Raw genomic sequence first — 24458 nt, 5'->3', positions numbered from 1 at the left:
TACCAAAGTCCATGACCAAACACTACCCTACACTTTATTTCATCTGCCACTTCTTTGCCTGTTCTCCAAATCTGTCTAAGTCCTTCTTCTAACTCCCTGCTTCATCAACACTACCTGTCCCTCCACCTATCTTTGTATCATCTGCAAACGTGGCAACAAAGCCCCCAATTCCAAATCATTGACAAATAACGTGAAAAGAAGCAGTCTCAATACTGATTCCTGCAGAACACCACAAACCAACCAGCAGCCAACCAGAGTATGCCCCCTTCATTCCCACTCCTTTCCTCTTGCCAATCTTCTACCCATGCTAGTATCTTTCATGTAATACCATGGGCTCTTACCACCAGACACAAGCAGCCTCATGTGCTAATTTGATTTCCAATAAAACAACATCCACTAAGTCTCCTTTGTCTATCCTGCTCTGTTATTTCATCAAGTAGTTTGAACAGATTTGTCAAGCAGGATTTCCCTCTAAATGAGCTCAGAAAACTCACCTCACTCAGAAAGCCCTTTGGACTCTAACCCCCTGGATGCAAGGGCTAACATTCCAAAAGCCTGATCATTTATTTAAATAAAACCCTACCACTCACTTTTACACATAGACTCCTAAATTCATTTTGATCCCCATTGTTTCAAGCTATTCACCATTGAAATACTTACAAGCACACTTTTTAATAGTTTAAAATGATGATCTCACACTTGCCCATGTAGATCAGTCTATCACAATTTTTTCAATGCGCCCCTGTAATTGTATTTTATGTGCAATGCCACAAATCTTCATACTATTGAGAAATTTGGAGGCTTTTCCCTCTATTGGGTTATTAATAAACAGAATGGACAATTCTATCCACTAAAGATCTTCATGGAACTCAAGGGATCTTGAACATTACAAAACACATCACTAAGTTTCAAACAGGAGATTTTAAAGTTCTAATATGAGATAACATTCTCCCTTTGCACCACCCTCCTTAAAATAACTCCTAGTGGATCATCAGTTACTTAACCAAGCACAGGATGAATCCTTGAAACCAGATATCAAAATTCAGATTCAATACTAAGCAGTAAGACTACCTATAAAGCAGATGTATGTATAGTGTCAGCTTCCCTATTACTGTATGTGCCAATGACTCCAAGACTGGTACTGCCACAGGTTGAGCAAATCTTCACTAATAATTCTCTTCAACCAATAAAGGCAATGGATATACAAATAATTTTGACCAACCTGTGCCTGGTTTATGCCATCTATCAACTGCTAAACAACCAGAATTCCATAGCTGGTAGCTGCCTTCAGCAAGATTAAAACTTTAGAACATTCTCCCTTGCTTAGCCATAAACATAGGCAGCTACTTTGATCGTCTGGTTGGCTAAGTTTAAAAGAAAATCTGCAGGCTTACTCATCAGCAACTGCACAAGCACAAGGTTCTTGTTTTATACTTTACAATTAGTAACAGTCATCCTTTAAATAAATTAGAAAACAATTAATCTTCTTGATATGCAAGACAGAAGAAAATAATTCAAGTGCTTCATTTTTATACCAATCTGCATTCAACATTAAGCAAAAAGTACAATACGAGACCCGGGCCTCTTAAATGTAGCCAACATGAAGATGATTAAATTTGTATGGCAAAGCATTTCAATGCATCTGTGTTCACTGCAAAGATGACAATGTGCTAATCTGACCCAGTTCAAAAGCCCAATTACACTAAGAACAAAATACTATAAACTCAGCATGTCAAAAGAGAAAAGATTAGTTATTGATCTTTAAACCTGAAAGAAAACTGAAATGGTTAAATGATTCTGGCATCTCCCCCCTTCCTTCTCAGTCCTTGGCCCAAAACATCAACTGTTTATTCATTTCCATAGATGTTGCCTGACCTGTTGAGTTCCTCTAGCATTTTGTCTGTTGCTTTGGATTTCCAGCATCTGCAGACTTCCTCGTGTTTATGAAATGTTAACTGCTTCTTTCTCCATGGGTATTCTGAAACTGCTAAGTAATTACATCAACTATAGATCTCTAGGACTCAAAAATTATTTTTTGTTTTTGATTACTGCACAAAGGATTTGTGTGCAATGAGACATCACTAGGGTTTAGTCTCCTAAAATGGAAAGCATTATAGAAGGTTGATTATTAAGCTTTATGAAAAATGTGAAAAGGCAGGCAAATCATTTCAAACCAAGGCAATTGAATACAATGCCAAGTTAGGTAAGAGTGGGACCATTTTGAAACTGATTGTTTGGTCATGTTTCAATGCTTGTATAAGAGTCAACAAGATTTTTCTGGGCCTGGAGTCACACACATTTCCAACCTACATTAGAATATGTGCACATGTAATACAGCATAAAACTTCTGAGTCACAACATGAAGTAAACCCTTCAGAAGAGCCAAAGACATTTACAGAACTCTGTTCTTAGGGCACATTTTTGTGAACTTCACAATCAATTCAACATTCTTAACAATGAAACTTCAAAGTAGAGAGAATTCTTTCCTCATTTATGTGGACTTGAAATAGTAATGATAAGTATTTATGAAAGGATTTAGTTTAGTGTTACACATGACTCAGCATTCAACACAACAGTAGATCTGTATGAAAACAAATATTACGCTGTAAACCTCTCACTTTTAAAGTAGCTCATATTAAGAAACTGAATAGTACTGCTGTACTAGAGCAATTCAATATATGTTTGTTTACAAATAGTCACAAAATTGCTGAGCAACTGTTTTATTCAGTAAACTTGTAAGCATGTTGGAAACAACATAATGACTAGCATAATTTTCAGTCAGTCATCATTATGCCAAGACTCAAAAAAATTCAAATCAAAAGCAGAGGCTCCACTGATCCTTAAGGAATGGCATGCTTTAAAAATAAATACTTTTAAAATGTATAAATGTATACTTATATAAATGTATAACTTAAAGGAAATTAAAGCACTTAGTAAAAATCCCCAACTAGAAAAGATAAAGAATAGGAATAGAGGAAAGATGTGTAAAGTAGTGAGCGAAATTGATTCCTCCACCTGTTTAGACTGCATTTTTAGCATTTCCTCTTTATATTTAATTTTCCCTTCTCCCACGATATCTACTTCAGGTGTTCAGAAATCATTTGCTTAAAAATCAAGATACAAAAAAAAACAAAGACACGTTCAATGTTCTGATTTTGAGATTTCTTCTCCCATTTTACTGATTTTACAAATCCATTATTTCATAATAAAATAAGCCTGTGCAATAATTTTCCACATAATGATGTTGAAAAGCACATATTCTAATAGAGCTCAAACAGAATAGCTTAATAAACAGGACTAGTCATCAATAGTAAGAAAACAGTATCAATAGAAGCTGAAACTAAATATATAAGAAAGTCAATTGTTAAAATGAAATTATTACACAAGCATGGGTCTTTATACTGTATATCCCTTCACATGAATTAATCCCAATTTATGTAACGTAACTCTCTCAAAAGTGTTTACTCACCTTGCTTTTCCAATATAAGAAACCACACAACAAAATTCAAAAATTTAGGTGATGTACAAGAACTTATACCCTAGAGTGTTCATTATAATAATGCTCTAATCAACTGGAAACCAAGCAAAGATAATTCTAAGGTTTGATTCCTTATTTTATACACTATTACACTTTGCCTCTAAGTTATATTGAAATACCATTAATGGTGATAAAGATTCACATTGAAAGCAGTCAAGTTTCAATCTTCATCATATAGTATACAAATTAATGATATTACTCAGAATTTTTGCTAACTTAAGTTAAGAAGATACAGTGGATTCTGGTTAATTGGGTCATCGGTTAAACTGGGCACACGCTTACTTAGGATAACTCTTAAAGAACAAAAACTAATTGAGAAAATAGCCAGGATTCCTTTCATTTATTTGGGATACTATGGCACTCAATTGGGACAGGAGACTTACTAGTTTCTAACTAGCATCAGTCGTGTGCACTTGTGTGGCCATTACACATTACCCTGCGCTTAGAGTAAATGGTTATTAAATAGGGTCAATAGCGTGCGTTTGTGTTCAGAAAGCAGTGAGTTTTGCAACTGACAGTTGTTGAGAAATAACCAGTAAGATAATTTGGAATTGTTTTGATCAATATGGTTTCAAGCATTCAGGTTTGGAGATGCCAGAAATGGCAAGGAGTGAAAATGAAACTATTTCACTCCTTCAAAGGTTAGGAACTAAGAAGAATTTGAAAGTATAGACAATCATCTTGAATGTTACAATGAAAATGAAGATTTGGGGGATGGAATTGTGCAAAGCATTGTATAAAGGCAGTCCAATATCCGCATTAGATCAACACAGACAAAATGCCGGAGGAACTCCGCGGGTCAGAAAGCATCTATGGAAATAAATAAACAGTCCACGTTTCCGGCCAAGACCCTTCTTCAGGACTGGAAAGGACTAGAATAAAAAGGTGGGTGGGAGGGGGAAGGAGGATAGCTAGAAGGTAACAGGTGAAGCCAGGTGGGTAGGACAAGAGGAACTCTATCACAGTTAAGGCATTGGGAAGATGGAGTGAGGGCATCATCAACAGTGGAGTAAAGGACCCTTTTCTTTGAAGGCGGATATCTCTGATGTCCTGGGAAAGTAAATCCGCATCTTGGGAATAGGTATGGCAGAGATGAAGGAACTGAGAAAAGGGAAAAAGCATTTTAAGGGATGGTAGGGAAAGGTATAGTCGAGGTAGCTGTGGGAATCAGTAGGTTTTAAAAAAAGACACCTGTCAACAGTTTGTCTCCAGAGGTGCGCTAGACATCTGCACTGATTTTGTTCATTTACAAGTCTATCAAAAGGACACTGATAAAAAGAATCAAGTCAATAAATATTAGGCACTACAGTTTTATAGCACTGTAGTAGCATTGTTAGCATTCTAATTTGTTCTGTATTTCATTAAATATATAATTTGTTACTTGGTTAAATGATGGCTTGTTTTTTTTCCATATATTTTTAAGCATTTCTATGAAACCCCAGCTGCTTAACCGAGCCAAAATATTCTGGTCCCAATGTATCCAATTAACCAGAATCCACTGTACTTCCAAAGTAACATCTAAAACTAAAATAACTTAATATTTTACATACCTATGGTGGATTTCCGGGAAGGAGCTGTAATTTGGTTCTTTTTATCTGGGGTGGGCTTGCATTCCTCAGAAAGTACAAGGTCAAGGGCTTTATGTGCATCATATTCACAGTTCAGTACTGCATCAATCATCACTTGCTCCGATGCGGATTCTCCCAAGACTTCTCGCATTTTATCAAGGCAGGCATACAGTCGAACTAGAACAGGAAATCAAGTTCAGAAAGATTCTAGGTAGTTACCTCACAAATATACAGTGAATATCTCTCTACAAATGAGAGGAAAATGTCCTTAATAAGTAACACTAATTCACAATGCAAACAGAAAATGCTGGAAACATTCATTAGGTCGTGCATATCTGTGGAAAAGAAATTAAAAACTCAGATTACAGACCTTTCTACAGAACTGGGAAAGGGAAAAAAAACAGTTAACTGAAGTTTTTCTCTCTTTCCCAGTTTTGACAAAAGGCCTTTAATCTGAAAATATTAATGTTTCTCATTCCACAAATCCTACATAACCCAAGTATTTTGTGCATTTCATTTTGTCTTTCCAGCATCTGTAGTTTCATTTTTGCTTTCATTAATTTAAAATGTTTTCCTCCCCCAAATTTGACACATTCAAATAGTTTGTCTAATATGAACTCTTAAAACAGTTCTAAGTTCCAGAGGAGATGTTGGATTACATAGTGGAAGAGGGAGTTCAAAAAACGGGGAGAAGAAACAGTAGGGAAATTCTGTGCACAGTTCCCAAGGAGACCTTGGATTGTGCATAATTAGGCAATTGGCAAGGGCTAATAAAATAAATAAGGTTTAAGTGGAGCAGCCATTGCGTGAACTGGTCAGTGTTAAGAGTGCAGAGTTCAGGCTTTGGCTCACAGAGGCTTCGGTGGAGACAGGCAAAGGCTTTAGGCAGATTTTTTCATTTATTTTTTCTTTCTTATTGCATATTAAGAGCATTGTGAATACCAGGCAAGATAGTGGAATGCTCCTCGTAGGATGCAGGAAGGCAGGGAAACCTCCAATGTCCCTGACAACTATGCCTGCAAGAAGTGCATCCAGCTGCAGCTTCTTTCAGACTGTGTTAAGGAACTGAAGCTGGAAATGAATGATCTAGAGGTCATTCGGGGAGGTAGTCACATCCAAGGTGCAGGACACAGGTACAGAGAAAATTAGGAGAGGGTAAGGGGACAGACAGCCAGTGCAGAGTACTCTTGTGGGTGTTCCCTTCAACAACACCTTGGGTACTGTTTGGAGAGGTGGGGCGAATGCTGAGAGAGGGAATGACCTAGCAGAGGAAAGCCACAGCTGTCAGGTCTCTGGCACTGAGTCTGCCTCTGTGACTCAGAATGGAAGGGGAGGTGGGGGGAGAAGATGTGGGCTGTAGTTAACAGGCAGAAGATTCTGCAGACAAGAATGAGTTTCCCAGATGATATATGGTCCATGTAGGTATCAATGACATAGGTAGAAAGAGTGATGAGGTTCTGCAAAGTGAGTTCAGGGAATTAGCTACTGAGGCTACGTCCACACTACGCCAGATAATTTTGAAAACAAAGCTTTTTCTCTTCGTTTTGACCCTCCGTCCACACTAAAACGGTGTTTTTCATCCCCCGAAAACAGAGATTTTCGAAAACACTCTCCAGAGTGTGTAAATTTGAAAACTACTGTTTCGCGTTGTAGTCTGGACTGGGTAAACGGAGAGATTTTAAAACGTTGTCATGACAACACCACAACAATGCTTTTTCTGCTTCTGCTTGGTGCAGCGCAAGCACTGCCAGACGGCTGTTATAACGCGCAGTCGGTGTGAATGGTCTGAGAGTTAAATAGTAAAGTGAGCTTTTTTGACTAGATCCCCTAAATTGATTTGATTGAGTCTATCTTTAAAAATATTAATGTCAGAAATACTGTGCAGGTCTGGCGGCAGAAGATTCCACTCTCTCGTTGATCTTGGGTAGAGGACGGCTTCATGCATATGTTGTTTACTTTATTGTCTACGTTAATAGTTTGTTTGGAATTAAACATCCCTACTGCTTTGCTGACTTCATAGTTGTTTGTAACTGGCAGAAACAGCTCGACTTCACTGTCTGTCTAAACGAAGAAGTCCGGTCTGATTTTTCCAGTGAAGGTTTTCTTTGTATTCCTCGAAGACATTGTTGAAAACTTTCTTTTGCTGTTGTTGTTGGTACTCTAGTTTTATTCTATAGAAATAGCACAATGCCGCCACGGAAACGTAAATATTATACAGTTTCCTCTTCGCTTGTTTTCTGTAGATGTGTCTGCGCATGCCCAGTAGGAGTAGATTCACCCATATATCCATTTTAATGTGGACAGAGATATTTTGAAAAACACGTAGTGTGGACGCCTGTCGTTTTTACTTGAAACCGGCGTTTTCAAAATTATCCGGTCTAGTGTGGACATAGCCTAAGTTAAAGGATAGGACCTCTAGGATTGTGATCTCAGATTGCTATCTGTGCCACGTGCTGAGGCCAAAAAAGGAAGATCATACAAGATGATGCAGGAGGGATGACTTCAGATTTTTGGATCAGTGGGCTCCCTTCCAGGAAAGGTGCAAGCTGTACAGAAGTGACGGTTTGCACCTGAATGGGAGAGAGACTAATGTCCTTGCTGTAAGGTTTGCCAGAGCACCAGAGTAGATAGTGGAGTAATTGTGGGGAAAGGTGTCAAGTCTACATACAAATCAGGTACTAAAAGGTTGAGCCTGGTGGGACTAATGTTCTCAGTCGTGTGTATCGCAATGCAAGGAGTATTGTAGGAAAGGCGGATGAGCTTTGGGCATGGATCAGCATATCAAATTACAACATAGTAGTTATTAGTGAGACTTGGTTGCAGGAGGGGCAGGACTGGCAGCTCAACGTTCCAGGGTTCTGATGTTTTACACATGATAGAGCGGAAGAAGTGTGGGATTACTACTCAGGGAAAAAGTCATGGCAGTGCTCAGACATGACACACTGGAGAGCTTGACTACTGAGGCTATATAGGTGTAACTAAAGAATAAGAAAAGGATGACATATTATAGGTCATACAGCAGTCCACGAAATTTAGAGGAGCAAATTCATAGAGGGACTGCAGACTGCTGCAAGAAAGATAATGTTGTGATAGTAGGTGATTTTAACTTCCACATATTGACTTACACTCCCATACTGTAAGAGGGCTCAATGGGATAGAGCTTGACAAATATGCTCATGAAAGTTTCTTTAATCTATACACAGAGGTGCCAACTAGAGTCTGTGATACTGGATCTCCTACTGGGGAGTGAGACAGGACAGGTGACAGAATTGCACCTAGAGATCACAGTGTCATTAGTTTCAACATAATTATGAAGGATACGTCTGGTCCTCGGATTGACATTCTAAATATGAGAAAGGCCAATTTTGATGGTACCAGAAAGGATCTGGCAAGTGTCGATTGGGACAGGCTGTTTTCTAGCAAAGGTGTACTTGGCAAGAACAAGGCATTCAAAAGTGAAATTTTGAGAGCATGTAGTCTGTATATTCCAATCAGTATAAAAGGCAAAGATAATAAGAAAATGAGGATGCAGAGCAGGTTTAAGCAGGAAGGTGCAAATGAGGTACTTGAGTACTATAAGAAATGCAAGGGAACACTTAAGAAAATTAGAAGGGCTAAAAGAAGGCATGAGGTTGCTCAAGCAGACGAGGTAAAGGAGAATCTCAAGGGCTTATACAGATACGTTAAGAGCCAAAGGATAGCAAGGGACAAAACTGGTCCTCTGGAAGATCAGAGTGGTCATCTATGCATCAAACTGTAGGAGATGGCAGAGATCTTAAATTGATTTTTTTGTATCCGTATTTACTCGGGAGACGGACACAGGGTCTATAGAAGTGAGGCAAAGCAGCAAGGTCATGGACAGTATGCAGATTACAGAGGAGGTGGTGTTTGCTATCTTGAGGAAAATTAGGGTGAATAAATCCCCAGAGGCCAACAAGATATTCCCTCAGATCCAGTGGGAGGCTAGCACAAAAATTGCACGGGCCCTAGCAGAGATGTTTAAAACATCACACACAAAATGCTGGAAGAACTCAGCAGGGCAGGAAGCATCTATGGAAAAGAAGTACAGTCGTCATTTCAGGCCGAGACCCTTTGGCAGGCTTTTTCCACTGAGGCTGGGTGATTCTAGACCTAGAGGTCATGGGTTAAAGGTAAAAAGTGAAATGTTTAAGGGAAACATGAGGGGAAGTTTCTTCACTCAGAGGGTGGTGAGAGTGTGTAACGAGCTGCCAGCAGAAATGGTGGATGTGGGTTCAATTTCAATATTTAAGAGAAATTTGGATAGGTGCATGGATGGGAGAGGTACAGAGGGATATGGTCCAGGCCCAGGTTGATGGGACTGGACAGATAAATAATACAGCATGGACAAAGGTCCTGTTTCTGTCTGTTGTGTTTTATGATGATGACTAAATAAACAATTCTATTTTTTTTTACATATAGAAACTAACAATGTCAAGTTTAAATATTCCTAAGAGGAAAACCTTGTCACATGAAGAACAGGAATCCAATACAAAAATTAAGATTTCTCATTCAAATTCTATATTTTAGCAGGATCAATAAAGCCACTGCAGTGCAATTTTAATATTTACTTTAACAACAAATAATTCCAGCTGCAATCTGGGGTTGAGTTTTAAGAACAGATAACCACCCCTGTTTTGGGTAACATTGATTTTGCATTATACACTTAATCAGTTCTTCCTCTGGCAAATAATCTTTTCACGCAGCAGATCAAGATGAAAGTGCCTTCATTAACCTCAGCAGTGCTATCCTGAACCCAAATGAAAGAATCCTGGTAATGTGCCCAGTGCTCTAAGTGTTATTTCTCCAGGATGCTTCTCTAAATTTTTCACTGTGCCATCCAGAAGTTACAATCTCAACACACAAAATGGGCAAGTGCATAAGGCCAGGCCTTGAACTTTCAAAATTAATCATTAGTCTGGTATATATGACAATGAACTAATCTGAACCTGAATGGAATGAGGTAAAAGACATCACAGGTTAATAGAATGCAGTCCTAAAGCTGCGGCCCTTCCAGCGACATAACTAAATTGGAACCACAGAAATTCACTACTTGGATATATTGTTAGTAATGGAAATGTAGTTGATAGGCAATTAATAAATTCAGATTTATCATATATACATTGAAACATAATGAAATGTGTCATTTGCATTAACAGCCAACGTGCCCAAAGACATGCTGGGCACAGCCTGCAAATGTGGCCACATATTCCAGCACCAACAATGATCAGTGGAATAACATACACAGCAAAACTAAACCTTTCTCACAGTCATCATCTTCATCATCAGGTGCCGTGCCCAGTTTGAGCTTTGACTGCCATGGCCCATGCACTCCTGTTTTGAGTCAAGTGGATCAATTAATTGGTATTCATTTCCAGTTCTCTGGCTGCTGTCTCCATCATTTGTCTTTGTCTTCCTCTTGCTTTCTTCCCTTCAATCTTTCCCATAATTACCATGCATTCTAACTCCTCTTTCCTAATCACACGTCCAATAAAGTTACGGTGCCTTTTCATGATCTCATACATTATTTCTCTTTTTGTGTTTGCTCTGTTCATGACATCTTCATTAGATATTCATTTCGTCCATGATATTCTTTGCATTCTCCTCAAAAACCACATCACTGCTGCTTCAATTCGTCTCATGTTACTAGATATTGTCCAACATTCGCTCAGAATAAAACATAACTGGATAAGCATAACATTTCAGTACTCTGAGGCAGGTTGTCATGCCTAGTTTAGTACTGGTCCATATACTCTTCATTCTCGTAAAGGTGTCTTTTGCCATCCCTGTTCTTCTTTTGATGTCCATGTTGCACCTGTCATCTGATGTCACCCAGTTTCCTAAGTAGCAAAAGTTCTATTCTTGTTTTATGTCTTCCCCATTTATTCTCAGCCTGCAGATAGGATTCTCCTTATTTCTGGATATCACCATACATTCTGTCTTTTTGCAATTGATGGATAGACCCATTTTTGCACTTTCTTCAACAACTTTATCAATAATTATAATAGTCATATCCACCACTGACGACACAGACAGGCCTCCAACGCCAGGCAGGCACTTGGCCTCCAGCCCTTGGGCCAGCCTCAGACACTGGGCCTCCAAACTCCAGTCCCTGGTCCAGACATGCAACTTCCAGACAAGCTGACCCATGGGCTTCGACCTTCATACCTCTTGGGACTTGCCGATTTTGGTCTTTGACCTTCAGGCTTCTGTCTCCAGACTTACCAAGCTCTGTTTATCGACCTTCAGCTTTGCCCTCTGGACTTTGCCGGTCTCAGGGTATCGACCCCAGGTTAAACTCTTTCAAGCTTCAACTTCCAGACTCACATGAACCTCTAATCCTCAACAATCTGGGAGTCACTGGCCCTCACAACTGCCGCCTGTACAGACCTCTGACCAGGGAATCAGTAGTCTCCTCAGTGCCTGTTGACCTGACGCCCAGGATCACCGACCTTCAACCAAGGAGTGCTTTGACCTGGACATTAAACATCTGATCCTGCCCCTGAATCTTCATTTTATGCCCCTGACTTCTAACTCTTGCTCATTTATGTCCCTAAATCCTAACCTAACTCCCTGTGCTGCCCCAAAACCATCACAACAAAACTAACAGAAAACTAAGTCTGAGCCAAGACATCAGAAATGGAAATCAATGCAGGAGCATGTAAAAACATCTGTTGGAAATCTATTAAAATCAGAGTATATAATAAGAATTCAGAAAGTGGTGATAGAGGAAATATAAGGCTTGAAACAGAGAAGTCATATTCTTTTACAGCTTAAGTAAAGGAATCAGTTTTAAAACCCAATGGAACTTTTTCTTGGAGCAGGACAACATCATTCTACAATTCTGGACCCCTCTTAAGAGTACTGTGCTCTTCTCTGGACAATACATCATACAAATATTCATTTGTCTTTTTTTTTTAAACTTACAGAACTAGCTTAATGCAGTCAAGATAAAAATCAGCTATCATATGGCAGGCTCAACTTCTGATGAATACTGGAATTATTAAAAATGTTATGATATAGGAGGATGACATTTGCCTAACTTTAATTTAGTCACACAGTGATCTGAGTATCTAGAAAACACAATACTTATTATTTAGCATACTTACAATGGAATTTGGACAAAAATATGGTAAATTGAATTTAGGTACATTTCTGGCATTATCTTTTGGAATGGCACCAAATGATCTATATACGCCAATGGTACCTAGCGTAAAATGGAAGTTTTCCTTTCAGAGTTTCTTTCTCCAGTTGAACATGCTTGTAATTTTACTTCAGCAACCTCCCACATTTCACCTTTTCCATCTATACCACTCCAGTCGAAATATACCCTTCTCTCACCATCACAAAACAATGAAAAGTGATTTATATTGATCAGAAAAATGAGGCAAAGAGGTTAAATGAATATATGTCTAAATGGCATACAACAGGACAGTTACTTAGATTTGGTGTGCATAAGACTGAAGGAGGTAAGGAAGGTTGAGAAAGCATTAGAAGAGCATAGATCCTGAAGCCATGAATATAGTAGTGATGATGTTTTGACAAACCTTTATAAAACACGGATTTAGTCAATACTGAAGTACTCCATCCAGTTCCACTTACCATACCTTAGAAAGGCTGAAAAGTCATGGAGGGGTGCATGAAAACAGTAATGCCAAGATAGACATATTAAAGACCAGAAAATGGGATTGTTTGTTCTCTTTTAGGTAGGCAGGGTCAAAAAGAAAAAGGGAACAAATAATGAATAGTTTCAAAAGCATAGTTAGAAAGCTATGCCAACTAGTAAAAGATTTAAGGTGACTGATAAAAGAACCAAAGGCAACATGGAACTAGTGCAAAGATTCTGGATGGTGGCAAAGATAGATTATATTGCAGCATTCATTCATGAATTCAATCTATACATGAAAGAAAAATATTATAGGGCTACAACCATGAAAACAAGACTAGTTACGCTGCACGGTCAGCAAAAATTCTTGGAGCTGAATGTCCTTCTTGTATTGCTATAAACTTAAATATTCCTTTTGGGGAACTCATCAAAATATAAATGTTTTCAAATGAGATTCAAAGATGCAACGAAAATCCAAGCCTTTCACTAAGTATTTTAGCACGTCTATGACCCAGCAAGAGAGCAAAGCTGGATACATATATTAAAATAAAACATTGCTGCTAAGTCTTATTTTTATATTTTAATTTATTCACTTCATTTGCTATTTAAATGAAAAATATACTATTAATAATTGAAATGGTAGAAGCATGTTTTGAATTTTATAAAATGAGTATGCATTTGATGAAACTAATGTACCTTGGTCAACCCCACTCAAGGGCATGTTACTGTGGGAAGACTGTTCAACCTTATCTTCAAACTCATCATCTTCTTCCAGAGGCTCCTCTGCAAAGGCTCTGCTGTTGTAATCATCTCTTTTGTAAATAAACTGAGCAGCTACAATTTTAAAATAAATGAAATATAAATATTTCAATGATATAGCAGAAATAAATTTATGGCTTTTGTACAAATGATTATAATTGTTCTGGCTGTCATAAATCAGAACAATTGGCAAGCCCAAAAAGTTACCAACTCCTATCCAGAGTTACTTAAAACCTTTGATGAGGCAAGGAGAAAGCTTAATAGAAAGTTACGTACATTCAAGAGTTCACAGGACTGGAAGGGCTGAAATACAGCACAAACTGCAATGCCAAAATCTTCGGCTAGTATAATAATCATCGTATGTCAAAGGGATGTTTTTTGTAGTTTTAAAACAGTCACTGTACTTATTGGTGTAAATCTTACTTGTCATTTAGTATTCAATCCGTGCTGCAAGTATGGTTATCTGAGGAATTAGAATTACAACTAAATTGCAGCAATTATCATCCTTATGACGTTATGGATAGAAGGTATTAACAAAGCAGAACTCATACAGGAATGAACTAGAACCATACCATCATTTCTTGGGCTAGATATTTCTCAAATCAATGGGCCATTCTTACTTATTTGTACTGTTGACAACAGCTGCCATTACTCTATTGATGACCAAGAATAGAAGGAAAAGGCATTAAACGATAGATTACATTTCAACACACACAAAATACTGGATGAACTCAGAGGGTCAGGCGGCATCCATGGAAATGAATAAACAGTTGATGTTCCAGGCCAAGAGCCTTCTTCAGAATTGGAAAGGAAGGGGGAAGATGCCAGAATAAAAAGGTGGGTGGTGGGAGGGGTAAGAAACAAGCTGGAAGGTGATAAGTGAAGCCAAGTCGGTGGGAAAGATCAAGGGCCGCAGAAGAAGGAATCTGATAGGAGAGGAGAGTGGACCATAGGAGAAAGGGAATTAGGAGGTGATCCAAGGAGAATTAATAGGTAGATGAGAGGAAATAAAAGGTCAGTGGGGGGAATGACGGGGGTGGGGGTGGGAGAGAGGGGGAGAGGGGAAAATTACTTGAAGGAGAAATCAATAATCAATATTCATGCTATCAGGTTGGAGGTAACCACGGCGAAATACAAGGTGTTTTTCCTCCATCCTGATCATGGCCTCATCTTGGCACAAAGGCCATGGATTGACACGTCAGAATGGGAATGAAAATGTTTGACCACCATTGAAGTCCCACTTGTGGTAGATGGTGTGCAGGTGATCAACGATGTGATTCCCTAATTTACCATGGGTCACACCAATGTAGCAACATTAGCAACGATAGGTCGCCACATCAGGAGCACCAGGCACAACAGACGACACCAGCAGATTCACAGGTGAAACGTTGCCTCATCTGGAAGGACTGACTGGAGCCCTAAATGGAGCTGAGGGAGGTGGCGTATGGGCAGGTGTAGTACTTAAGCCATTTTGCAAGGCTAAGTACCGGGAGAGAAATTAGTGGGTAGGGATGAATGCACAGGGGCATCACAGAGGGAGCAATCCCTGTGGAAAGTGGGGGAGGGAGCAGGTAAAGATATGTTTAGGGATAGGATCCCTTTGGAGATGGCAAAAGTTGCGGGGGATAATGTGTTAGATGTGGAAGCTGATGGGGTGGTAGGTAAGGATGAGAGGGACTCTATCACTATTAAAGCGGCGGGAAGATGGAGTGAACACAGATGTACAGGAAATGGAGATGTGGGTGAGGACAGCATCAAGATTACAGGGAGAGAAAACCCCGCTCTCTGATGTCCTGAAATGGAAAGCCACATCCTGGGAACAAATGCGGTGGAAGTAAGGAAACTGAGAAAAGGGAATCGCATTTTAACAGGAAGAGGTATAGTTGAGGTAACCGTGGAAATCAGTAGGTTTATAAAGAATGGTGGTTGACAGTTTGTCTCCAGAAGTAGATGACATTTGTCCTGTCTCAGGCTACGTCCACACAAGACCAGATAAATTTGAAAACGCCGGTTTCGCATAAAAACGATAGGCGTCCACACCAGGCATTTTTGAAAATACCTCCGCCCACATTAAAAACGGATATTTGGGCGAATCTTCTCCTACTGGGTATGCACAGGACACACAGAAAACAAAGTGAAGAGGAAACTGTACACTTGGTGCGCATTTGTCCAGTTACAGACGAGAAAAACTTAAAAGGAAATTGTCAAACGAAAGACTTCATGCACATTTGTCCAGAAACACTTCCTACAGCCATAGCCTCTTCACCGATGAAAGGGACAACAGCTACAACTAAATGCAATAAGGCTTGTTACTGGGTAAAGGTGAAACTTGCTGCTACCTCATTTGTTTGCTTTTACTTTTGCCATGTCTTTGTGTATTATTTTGCTGTAATTAACATGTGCAATAAAACAAGTTACTGGACAAAAGTGACAATTGCATCTATTGAATGTCTGCACAAGCAATACACTAATAAAGCACCTTGTTAGATGTATAAAACATGTCTGCATCAGTGTTATCTGTATTTCCATACAATGTTACACTAGGATGTTACACATCTATTGTCAGATATTGTTGTTGTGGTGTCGGAGGTTGCGTTCAAGAAAACAATGAAATGCCACACTGCTGCCACCATTTGTTCCAGCACGTCATGACAGCGTTTTTAAAATTAGCCGGTTACCCCATACACACTACAATGGCCAACCAGTGTTTTCAGATTTAAACACTCTGGAGAGCGTTTTAGGAAAGCACCGCTTTCGGGGGAGGAAATCGCCATTTCAATGTGGACGGAGGGTCAAAACGAAGAGAAAAAGCTTCGGTTATGGATTTACCCGGCCCAGTGTGGACGTAGCCTCAGTGAACAGATCACATTTGAGCAGTTTGGGTGGCATGGTAGTGTAGCACTGTTATAGCCCCAGTGACCCAGATTCAATTGTGTCGCAGTACGTTCTCCCCATAACTGTGTAGGTTTCCTCAGGGTGTTCTGATTTCCTCCCATATTCCAAAGGCACATGGGTGTAATTGAGCTGTGCAGGCTCAGTGGTGTGGAAGACCCTCTTATCCTGCTCCATAAAAATAATATACACAGTTAATTCTATAGCACCATGACAAGGATTCTGTTGAGGGTCAATGCTATTGCTGGACTCTGTGAATGCACATCACAAGGAGCATACATGGAGCTGAAAAGTAATCCATCAAGCTGGGGGGGGGGGGGGGAGTGTCACAAAAAATATATAGCGATGTATTATCCAAGGACTACTGCCAATGTTTCAATTTCAACTTTTGTATTCAGGTAATTAGCTCTTTCATTACTGTCAATGGGACGCTCTTGGAGCTTTATCTTTCAGTTTGTAGGGAGAAAGATAATTGATTGATAAAACAGTTTCTTTCCCAAAGATGCAGCCTGATTTGGTGAGTATTCCAACATTTTCTGTTCTGATAGTTGAAGGAACTGATTCTTGTCAAGGGAATCAATTAGTTCAAACCATCCATCTTCCTTTTACTTTGTTTAGCATGTAAAGTCCTGTGCTGTACCTTCACCAAGTTGACACTTCATTTTTAGATACATTTGGTGCTGCTCCAGATTTGGACCTCTATAGTCCTCATTAATACCAAGCTGGTCTCCTGTCTTTACAGAAATGGTAGATGGGGAGATGTGCTAGGCTAGAAACTCACTAACAGATTTGACAAGTGCCAAGATTATATTTACTACCCTCATAATGAATTGAAGTCCATTCAGTAGGGGAAACAGGAGTTCAGCACATGAGCTTCTCAGGATGTTCACTGATGAATGCATACTGCACATTGTTCAAATCCACGTGCAGTTCTTCAGAGAATGAAATTGTCCATGCCTGTGGACAGTAAGCTCCAGCATTATAAGTGCCAGCCAATGGCCATCTCCAAAAACACCTACTCTCCTATCCTTGACATTACATGGAGTAACCATCTACAGATATCAACACCCTAGGTTCCAAACTGTCAGAAGCCTCACCTCCGAACTTCTCGGGGTTAGTGAGGTTGTTTTTCATATTCCAGGTTATTGAATTATTTGACACAAAATCCCCACATGCTATGTCAATTGTGCTAACATAACTACACAACTGAGCACTGCTATTTAGGAGAGGAAAATGATACCATACCAGACAACCAAGAAAATGTAATTAAACAAATATAGTGCACAAAATGGCACTTTGACCTACCATTTCCATAGCAACCATCAAGTTCCTATCTATAATAACCTAATTTGCTTAAACTTGGTCCAGTGTCATCTATGCAACAGCTATTCGAGTGTTTTTCTAGATGTTTCTTAAATGTTGTGGAAGTACCTGCCTCTACCACCCAATCAGGTAGTGCATCCCAGATTTCTACACCCTCTCAGTGATTCTTGGATTTGAACAGCAAGGTGGCTCTGTTCCTCAATACTCTAAGGCCCCACCATTCATCGTATACATCATCCCAAAGTGCAATACCATGCACTTAACAGAATTATATTCCATCTGTCATTGTTCTGCCCATCATATCAACTGATCAGTCATCTTAAGCTTATTACTATTCTCAACTATCCATAATAAAACTTCTGCTGTTTGTCACAAATAGTAAAGGTTCCAGCACCAATCTATGTGGTAGACTACTAACTACATTCTTCCAATCACAAAATCAACCTGCAGTCATCACCTTCTGCCTATCATCAAGACAATTTTGGATCCAATTTGCTAATTTCTCTGGATCCTATGGGCTTTAAACTATCGAACTATTTTTCTATGTGTTGGCTTGATGCAAGCAGTTTAGTTTATGTAGTAAACATATAAACATAACATGGACTTCCTGTTCAAACATATTGAAAAATTTGATTTAACTGGTCAGATGGGATCTTCCACCTGACAAAACAGTGCTAACTATTCATGATGAATCCCTGCATATTAACCTTATCCCTAGAATGTTTACTAATTTCCTAATTATCAGCATTATACTCACAGGCCTGCATTTACTTGGCTTATTCCTGCTGTTCTGCTTGAAAAAGGTTACTACATTTAATATCACCCAGTCATGTGGCACTTTGCCTGATTTCAGAAAAGATACAAAAACTCCTTTTAATTTTTTCATAAAGAGCCTGGAAACTGACCCAGTAAATTTAAAGGGGGCAGAAGTAATAGTGCCCCAACTGAACCAGAGGTCAGTCAGGTTTTCAAAGAAAGAGATAGTGGATTGTCCAAATTTCTTCAAATATTCCTCTATTAAAGAAAGGTGAGAGAGGGAAATTAGGGATGTGCAAATATGCTACTATAAAATCAAAAACTATTGAAGTCATAGTATCATAGAGTCACATTCTTTAATCATCTTCTTCCTTCTCTGGCAATTTCTCGAGATTCAAAATGCTTTGCTTCAAATTTTCACTCTTGTCAGTTCTGAAGTGACTGGAGAGTTCAATGTAAGAACAGCAGGCTCTTCCACAGATGGAACAAAGAGTGCTATAAGATGCAGTTAAGATGGTGGTGTGTTCTGCTGTTTACAATGGGCTTCTGTGTGCTGAATGTATTCAAGGCTTTAATACTCCTTTACTTTGGACAGTCATCATGGGACTAGTACATATGAGTACAATGGTCAGCAAGGGCATATTGGGCCTGCTTTTGTGTTATGAAACTCTGTGCCAAGAATTCCCAAAAGTCAGTGAGGATTTTGCACTTTCTCAAGGCTTTCAAGGCATCTATTAATCTTTTCAATCTCCGTCACAGCTCAAAATATAGTGTTTGTTTCTGAAATCTGAGATCAGAAATATGAGGCTACAGAGCACAAGAAAGAAGTGGCATTTTTAACAAATGCATTTTAAATCATTAGGATAATCAAGCTAACATGAGTAACCTCCCGGGACCAATGGTTCCAGTGTGGAATCCCTAATTGTACACAGTTACCTCTATTAGTAGTTTATAATTTAGGATTTGGATACAGACTTGAGTTAATTTAAACTAAAGCTGATAAAATGGAAATGCATTACTGATCTTGTTAGTAAATTGACTACACAACAAAGGACAAAATAGAGAAATACAGTACTGTTCAAAAGTCTTAGACACATGTAAAAAAAATTCTATAAAGCAATGATGCATTCAAAAATAATGATGAGAGAATTCTAAATATCAAGAAATTACTAAAAAAAAAAGTAAACAGCAAAAAAAACTACATCAAATCAGTTTTGGTATGAACAACTTTTGCCTTTCAAATTGCATCAACTCTTTTGTATAGTGTTGAGCAGTTTTGTAAGAAAAATCAGCTGATAAGTCATTCCAAACATCTTGGAGAATTTGCCACAGTTCTTCACAAGACTTTGGCAGTCTTGCTTGCTTTTCTCTCCAGGTAATCTCAGACAGCCAGGATCATGTTGAAATTAGGGCTCAGAGGGTATACCAACTGTTGCAGAACTGCTTGTTCTTTTTATTGCTGAAGATAGTTCTTTATGACTTTGGCCTGTGTGTGGGGTCATTGTCCTGTTGTAGAATGAAATTGGGACCGATCAGGTGCCTCCCTGATGGTACTGGTGATGGATGAGAATCTGCTTGTAGATTCCATTAATTCTGACCAGATCACCAAATCCATTTGCAGAAATGCAGCCCCAGTCTGCAGGGAACCTCCACCGTGCTTCACCGTTGGCTTCAGGTACTCATCCATGTAGCACTCTCTAGCGCTTCTACAGACTTTTCTACTGCCTCCTGTGAGACAAAAGATTCAAATTATCACTCATTAGTCCAGAACACTTGCTGCACCTCAATCTTTGTGTTCTTATGCATAGGTGATTCTCTTGGGTTTGTTTCCACCTTGGAGGAATGGGTTTATGGCAGCATCTCTTCCATGAAGATCACTTCTGACAAGACTTTTCTGGACTGCAGAGAGGTGTACTTGGGTTCCAGTAGTTTCTGAGAGTTCACAGCTGATAGCAGAGCTGGACTTCTTCCGATTTCAAAGGAACCGTCAGTTTAATGGAGCTGCACTTAGCTTCTGTGGCTGACCACTCTGTTTTCAGGTCCTCAACCTTGCCGGTTTTGTTGTGCTTCTTCAGGAGAGCTTGGACAGCACTTCCTGAAACTCCTGTCTGCTGTAAAATTTCTGCTTGGGAGAGACGCGGCTGACGCAGGATGACCATCTTGTATCTTGTTGCTATGCTGATTCTTGCCATGGTGTAAGATTAAACTTTCACATCTGTCACACCTTCACCTTTTAGCTTGGTTGTCCTTCGCCCAATTTGATTCCACTACACCAATTTCTGGTTTGGTTAATCAGTTTAGTTCATTCAACTCATTATGTCATTGATCATTAGCATCCTGTTTGTTATCTTTGATTAATCAAGCTCTGGGCATAATACCTACAAAGTAATCAAGTTTTTATCTGAAAAATGGTCTATTACTTAATACATTACTTTCTTTCGTGAAATACAAAAAAACTCACATTTAATTTTTCAGAAAATGAATGACTGGAAATCTAAAATTTGCTCGTTTCTATAGACACACTAGTGCAGAAAACAAAAAAAAACTCAAACAAAATTTTAATAAAAAATCTAGGGTGCCCAAGACTTTTGCACAGTACTGTAGGACAAGGGTTCAAAACAGCTAGGACAAACTATTTCCCAATTTTTGAATCACTTAGATGACAAGTCAGTCTGCTTATAACACAATGATAAGTAACGTAATTCAATGTTTTTAAAACAAATATATATCATAGATTAATAGAGAAAGACTTGAAAAAAGCCAGTTTACATAGTCAAAAATATTACAGAATATTTAGTAATAGCAAATGGAAGAACTTGCTTGCAGATTAACAACCATGTGCAAGAAAACCTTTTGACAGCAATAAAGGTCCGGTCAGCTGGGCAGAAAAGAGGAAAATGGAATTTAATCTGAACGAATGCGAGGTAAATCATTTAAGGCTGCAATAAGTCATGCCATAACAGAGTAGTGCAGAGGAACAAAGGAACATGGGAGTTCGTGCCCACCGATCATTATATATGCAAAACAGATCTATAAGTTAGTTAAAAAAGCACTTGTTATAAATAACAAAATACTAATTAGACACAACTTAAATACCATGCACAATTTTTGAAATGCCATTACAGCAAAGATGTAATTATACCCAAAGGTGCAGAGAAGCTTTACAAGCATGTCGCTGGGGCTAGAAATATCGTAGTTATAAAGAGATCTTATTTGGAACAGTAAATAGCCAAAATGGAATAACTATCAAGCTTCATCAACGCCTATCAGAACAGACAAGAATCAGGGAACACAGATATAAAAGCACTTTGTAAAATTAGAGGGAATGAAGCATTGTGTTTTTCCACCTATACAAACCAATTTACTGAAAAGGTGGTAGAGGCAGAAACCCATGCCACATTTAATAATTATGGATGCAAAGAGCATGGTTAGATCAAATGCTACTAAGTGCAATAAGGCTGGGTTTTTTTTTCTATTTAAGCATTTTATAATATGTACAGACACAGCAAGTTGAATGATATCACTGTGCAGTGCAATTTTTCCAATATTCAGTCTAAGGAAATCTATATGAACAATTCACTGTCAAACATGGGAAAGTACAAAAAAATGCCTCACAGAATGTTGCTCTTCACATTCAAGGCACTGGATTGCAAAACTATAGCTGTGCAAAACTTCACTTAAGCCACACAATACTGCAAGTAGCTCTTAGGAAGGATATATTATCCTTAAAGTCAGGATACTGCATATTTATCAAAATGAAACGTGGACTTTTCAGAATTAAACTTTGAAGCAAGACTACAGAAAGTGGAGCCTTAATGCTGGAATTCAGAAAATTAACAGGTGATCTGACTCAAACCTTTAAGAACCTAAATTGATTGGAACAAACACATTATTTCTGCTTGACAGAATATTTTAAAATTGTCAATTAAATTGGAACCAGACATTTCTTGATAGAAAATGACAACTGATGCTGGGTCAAGTAATTTTATTTTTGTTAAGAAGTTGTGAGAAAGGGTAGCTCAGGTTCCAAATCAATCATGACCTTGCTGAACGATGGAATAGACACAAAAATGGCCTACTCTTTTTATATAATCTACCTCAAAAGAAATCTGAAGCATTAATAGATATCAGGAAGTACAACTTCCATCCAATCTTCTTAGTCTCTCTTTGCAATTCATTCATTTCAAACTTACACCTGTTGCTGTTAAGCTGTTAGAAGCATTGGTATTCTCCACTTATTTAAGATGCTCTGATAAATCCAACTTACTTCAGAGAATACTTATTAGGGCATAGATGGTGTAGTGGCATCAGCATCGGACTATGGGACGAAAGGTCCCAAGTTCGAATCCAGCCGGCTCCTCTGCATGCTTTCCATCCATGCTGGGTTACGAGCTGGTGATCTCTTTGGAAACTCATCCGGCAGAAGGCAATGGTAAACCACTGTTGTAACTTGCCTTGTACACGGTTCCCCACTACATCAGAGAGGCGTGGAGGGAAATCGTCTGCTAACTGGAGAAACTCTGGATGCGATGTACTTTTCCTTTCATCAATTAAAACCATTCTAATTTACATAATCACAAATAGAAACTTAAAATATTTGCTATTAAAGAATCTGACTTATTAGAATTAGTCTATTTACAATGCAAAGATAAGCGTAACATTAACAAACCTGTTGCAGGGGAAATACAGTAGTCATCTTCTACCGACTGGCCATAGACATCATCATCTTCAAAATCTAAAAATAAAACATTCATTTTCAAAAATGTGAAAATTGGTCAATAAATAGTACTAGAAGCTGGTGAATTTTCAATTTTTTTCATTTAAAAAGTTGATTTCACAGAACATGCCCATTAAGGCTATCAAAAAGATGTGAAATGCCACTGATTTCCTCAGATATATGTGAAAGTTTCCAAATGTGCCTTCGAAAATTCACGTTAGAAATTGACATGATTGCTAACCTAACAAAACCTTTAAGCAACAAATTAATCAAGGTCCTCCACTGCAGCAAACATTGATTAAGTGAATGTTCACTAAGCAGGGGAGAGCTAATTTTGTAAGTTTGACAGATGAAATTTTACTGAATGAAAAGTTAAACCCTCTACAGCAAAACTTTTGTACTTCCATAACAGAATTATATCATGGAATACAGCACACATTACACTTGTTGGTAGAATCTCAGGTGGTGATGAGAGGGCGTGCAAGAGTGAGATATGTCAACTAGCGGAGCAGTGCCACAGCAACAACCTGGTACTCAACGTCAGTAAGATGAAACAGCTGATTGTGGACATCCAGAAGAGTAAGACAAAGGAACACATACCAATCATAGAGGGATCAGAAATGGAGAGAGTGAGCAGTTTCAAGTTGTTGGGTGTCAAAACCTCTGAAGGTCTAACCTGGTCCCAACATATCGATGCAGTTATAAAGAAGGCAAGACAGCAGCTATACCTTATTAGGAGTTTGTAGAGATTTGGTATGTCAACAAATACATTCAAGAACTACTATATATGTACCGTGGAGAGCATTCTGACAGGCTGCATCACTGTCTGGTATGGTGGGGCTACTGCCCAGGACCAAAAGTAGCTACAGAGAGTTGTAAATTTAGTCAGCTCCATCTTGAGTATTAGTCTACAAAGTAGCCAAGACATCTTCGAGGAGTGGTGTCTGCGAAAGGCAGCGTCCATTATTAAGGACCTCCAGCACCCAGGACGTGCCCTTTTCTCACTGTTACCATCAGGTAGGAGGTACAGAAGCCTGAAGACACACATTCAGCGATTCAGGAACAGCTTCCTCCCTTCTGCCATCCGATTCCTAAATGGACATTGAATCTTTGGACACTACTTCACCTTTTATTAATATATAGTATTTCTGTTTTTGTACGATCTTTAATCTATTCAATATATGCATAACGTATAAAATATATCAAATAAGATTTACTTATGTATTATTATTTTTTTTCTTCTGTATTATGTATTGCATTGAACTGCTGCTGCTAAGTTAA

General features: G+C 38.7%; 1 protein-coding gene across 3 annotated transcripts in view; it reads right to left on the bottom strand.

Annotated features, from left to right (window-relative positions):
- The window catches only part of hbs1l (HBS1-like translational GTPase), a 170121-nt gene that overhangs the window by 128581 nt on the left and 17082 nt on the right, over positions 1 to 24458 (bottom strand). For all 3 annotated transcript variants that reach the window (XR_011883932.1, XM_072249563.1, XM_072249571.1), the window contains exons 2-4: positions 23130 to 23195; positions 13427 to 13564; positions 5089 to 5283 (exon numbers count right to left, since the gene is read on the bottom strand). Coding sequence is in view for 2 of the 3 variants with exons in the window: in XM_072249563.1 (XP_072105664.1) it covers positions 5089 to 5283; positions 13427 to 13564; positions 23130 to 23195 (399 nt within the window). In the remaining variant the exon portion in view is untranslated. The remainder of the gene's footprint in view (positions 1 to 5088; positions 5284 to 13426; positions 13565 to 23129; positions 23196 to 24458) is intronic.

The sequence above is a fragment of the Mobula birostris genome, chromosome 2 (genome assembly GCF_030028105.1).
Source record: "Mobula birostris isolate sMobBir1 chromosome 2, sMobBir1.hap1, whole genome shotgun sequence".
In the NCBI taxonomy this organism is placed as follows: domain Eukaryota; kingdom Metazoa; phylum Chordata; class Chondrichthyes; order Myliobatiformes; family Myliobatidae; genus Mobula; species Mobula birostris.
Note: the sequence above shows the minus strand (reverse complement) of the source record. Positions and strands in the feature narration are given on the sequence as shown.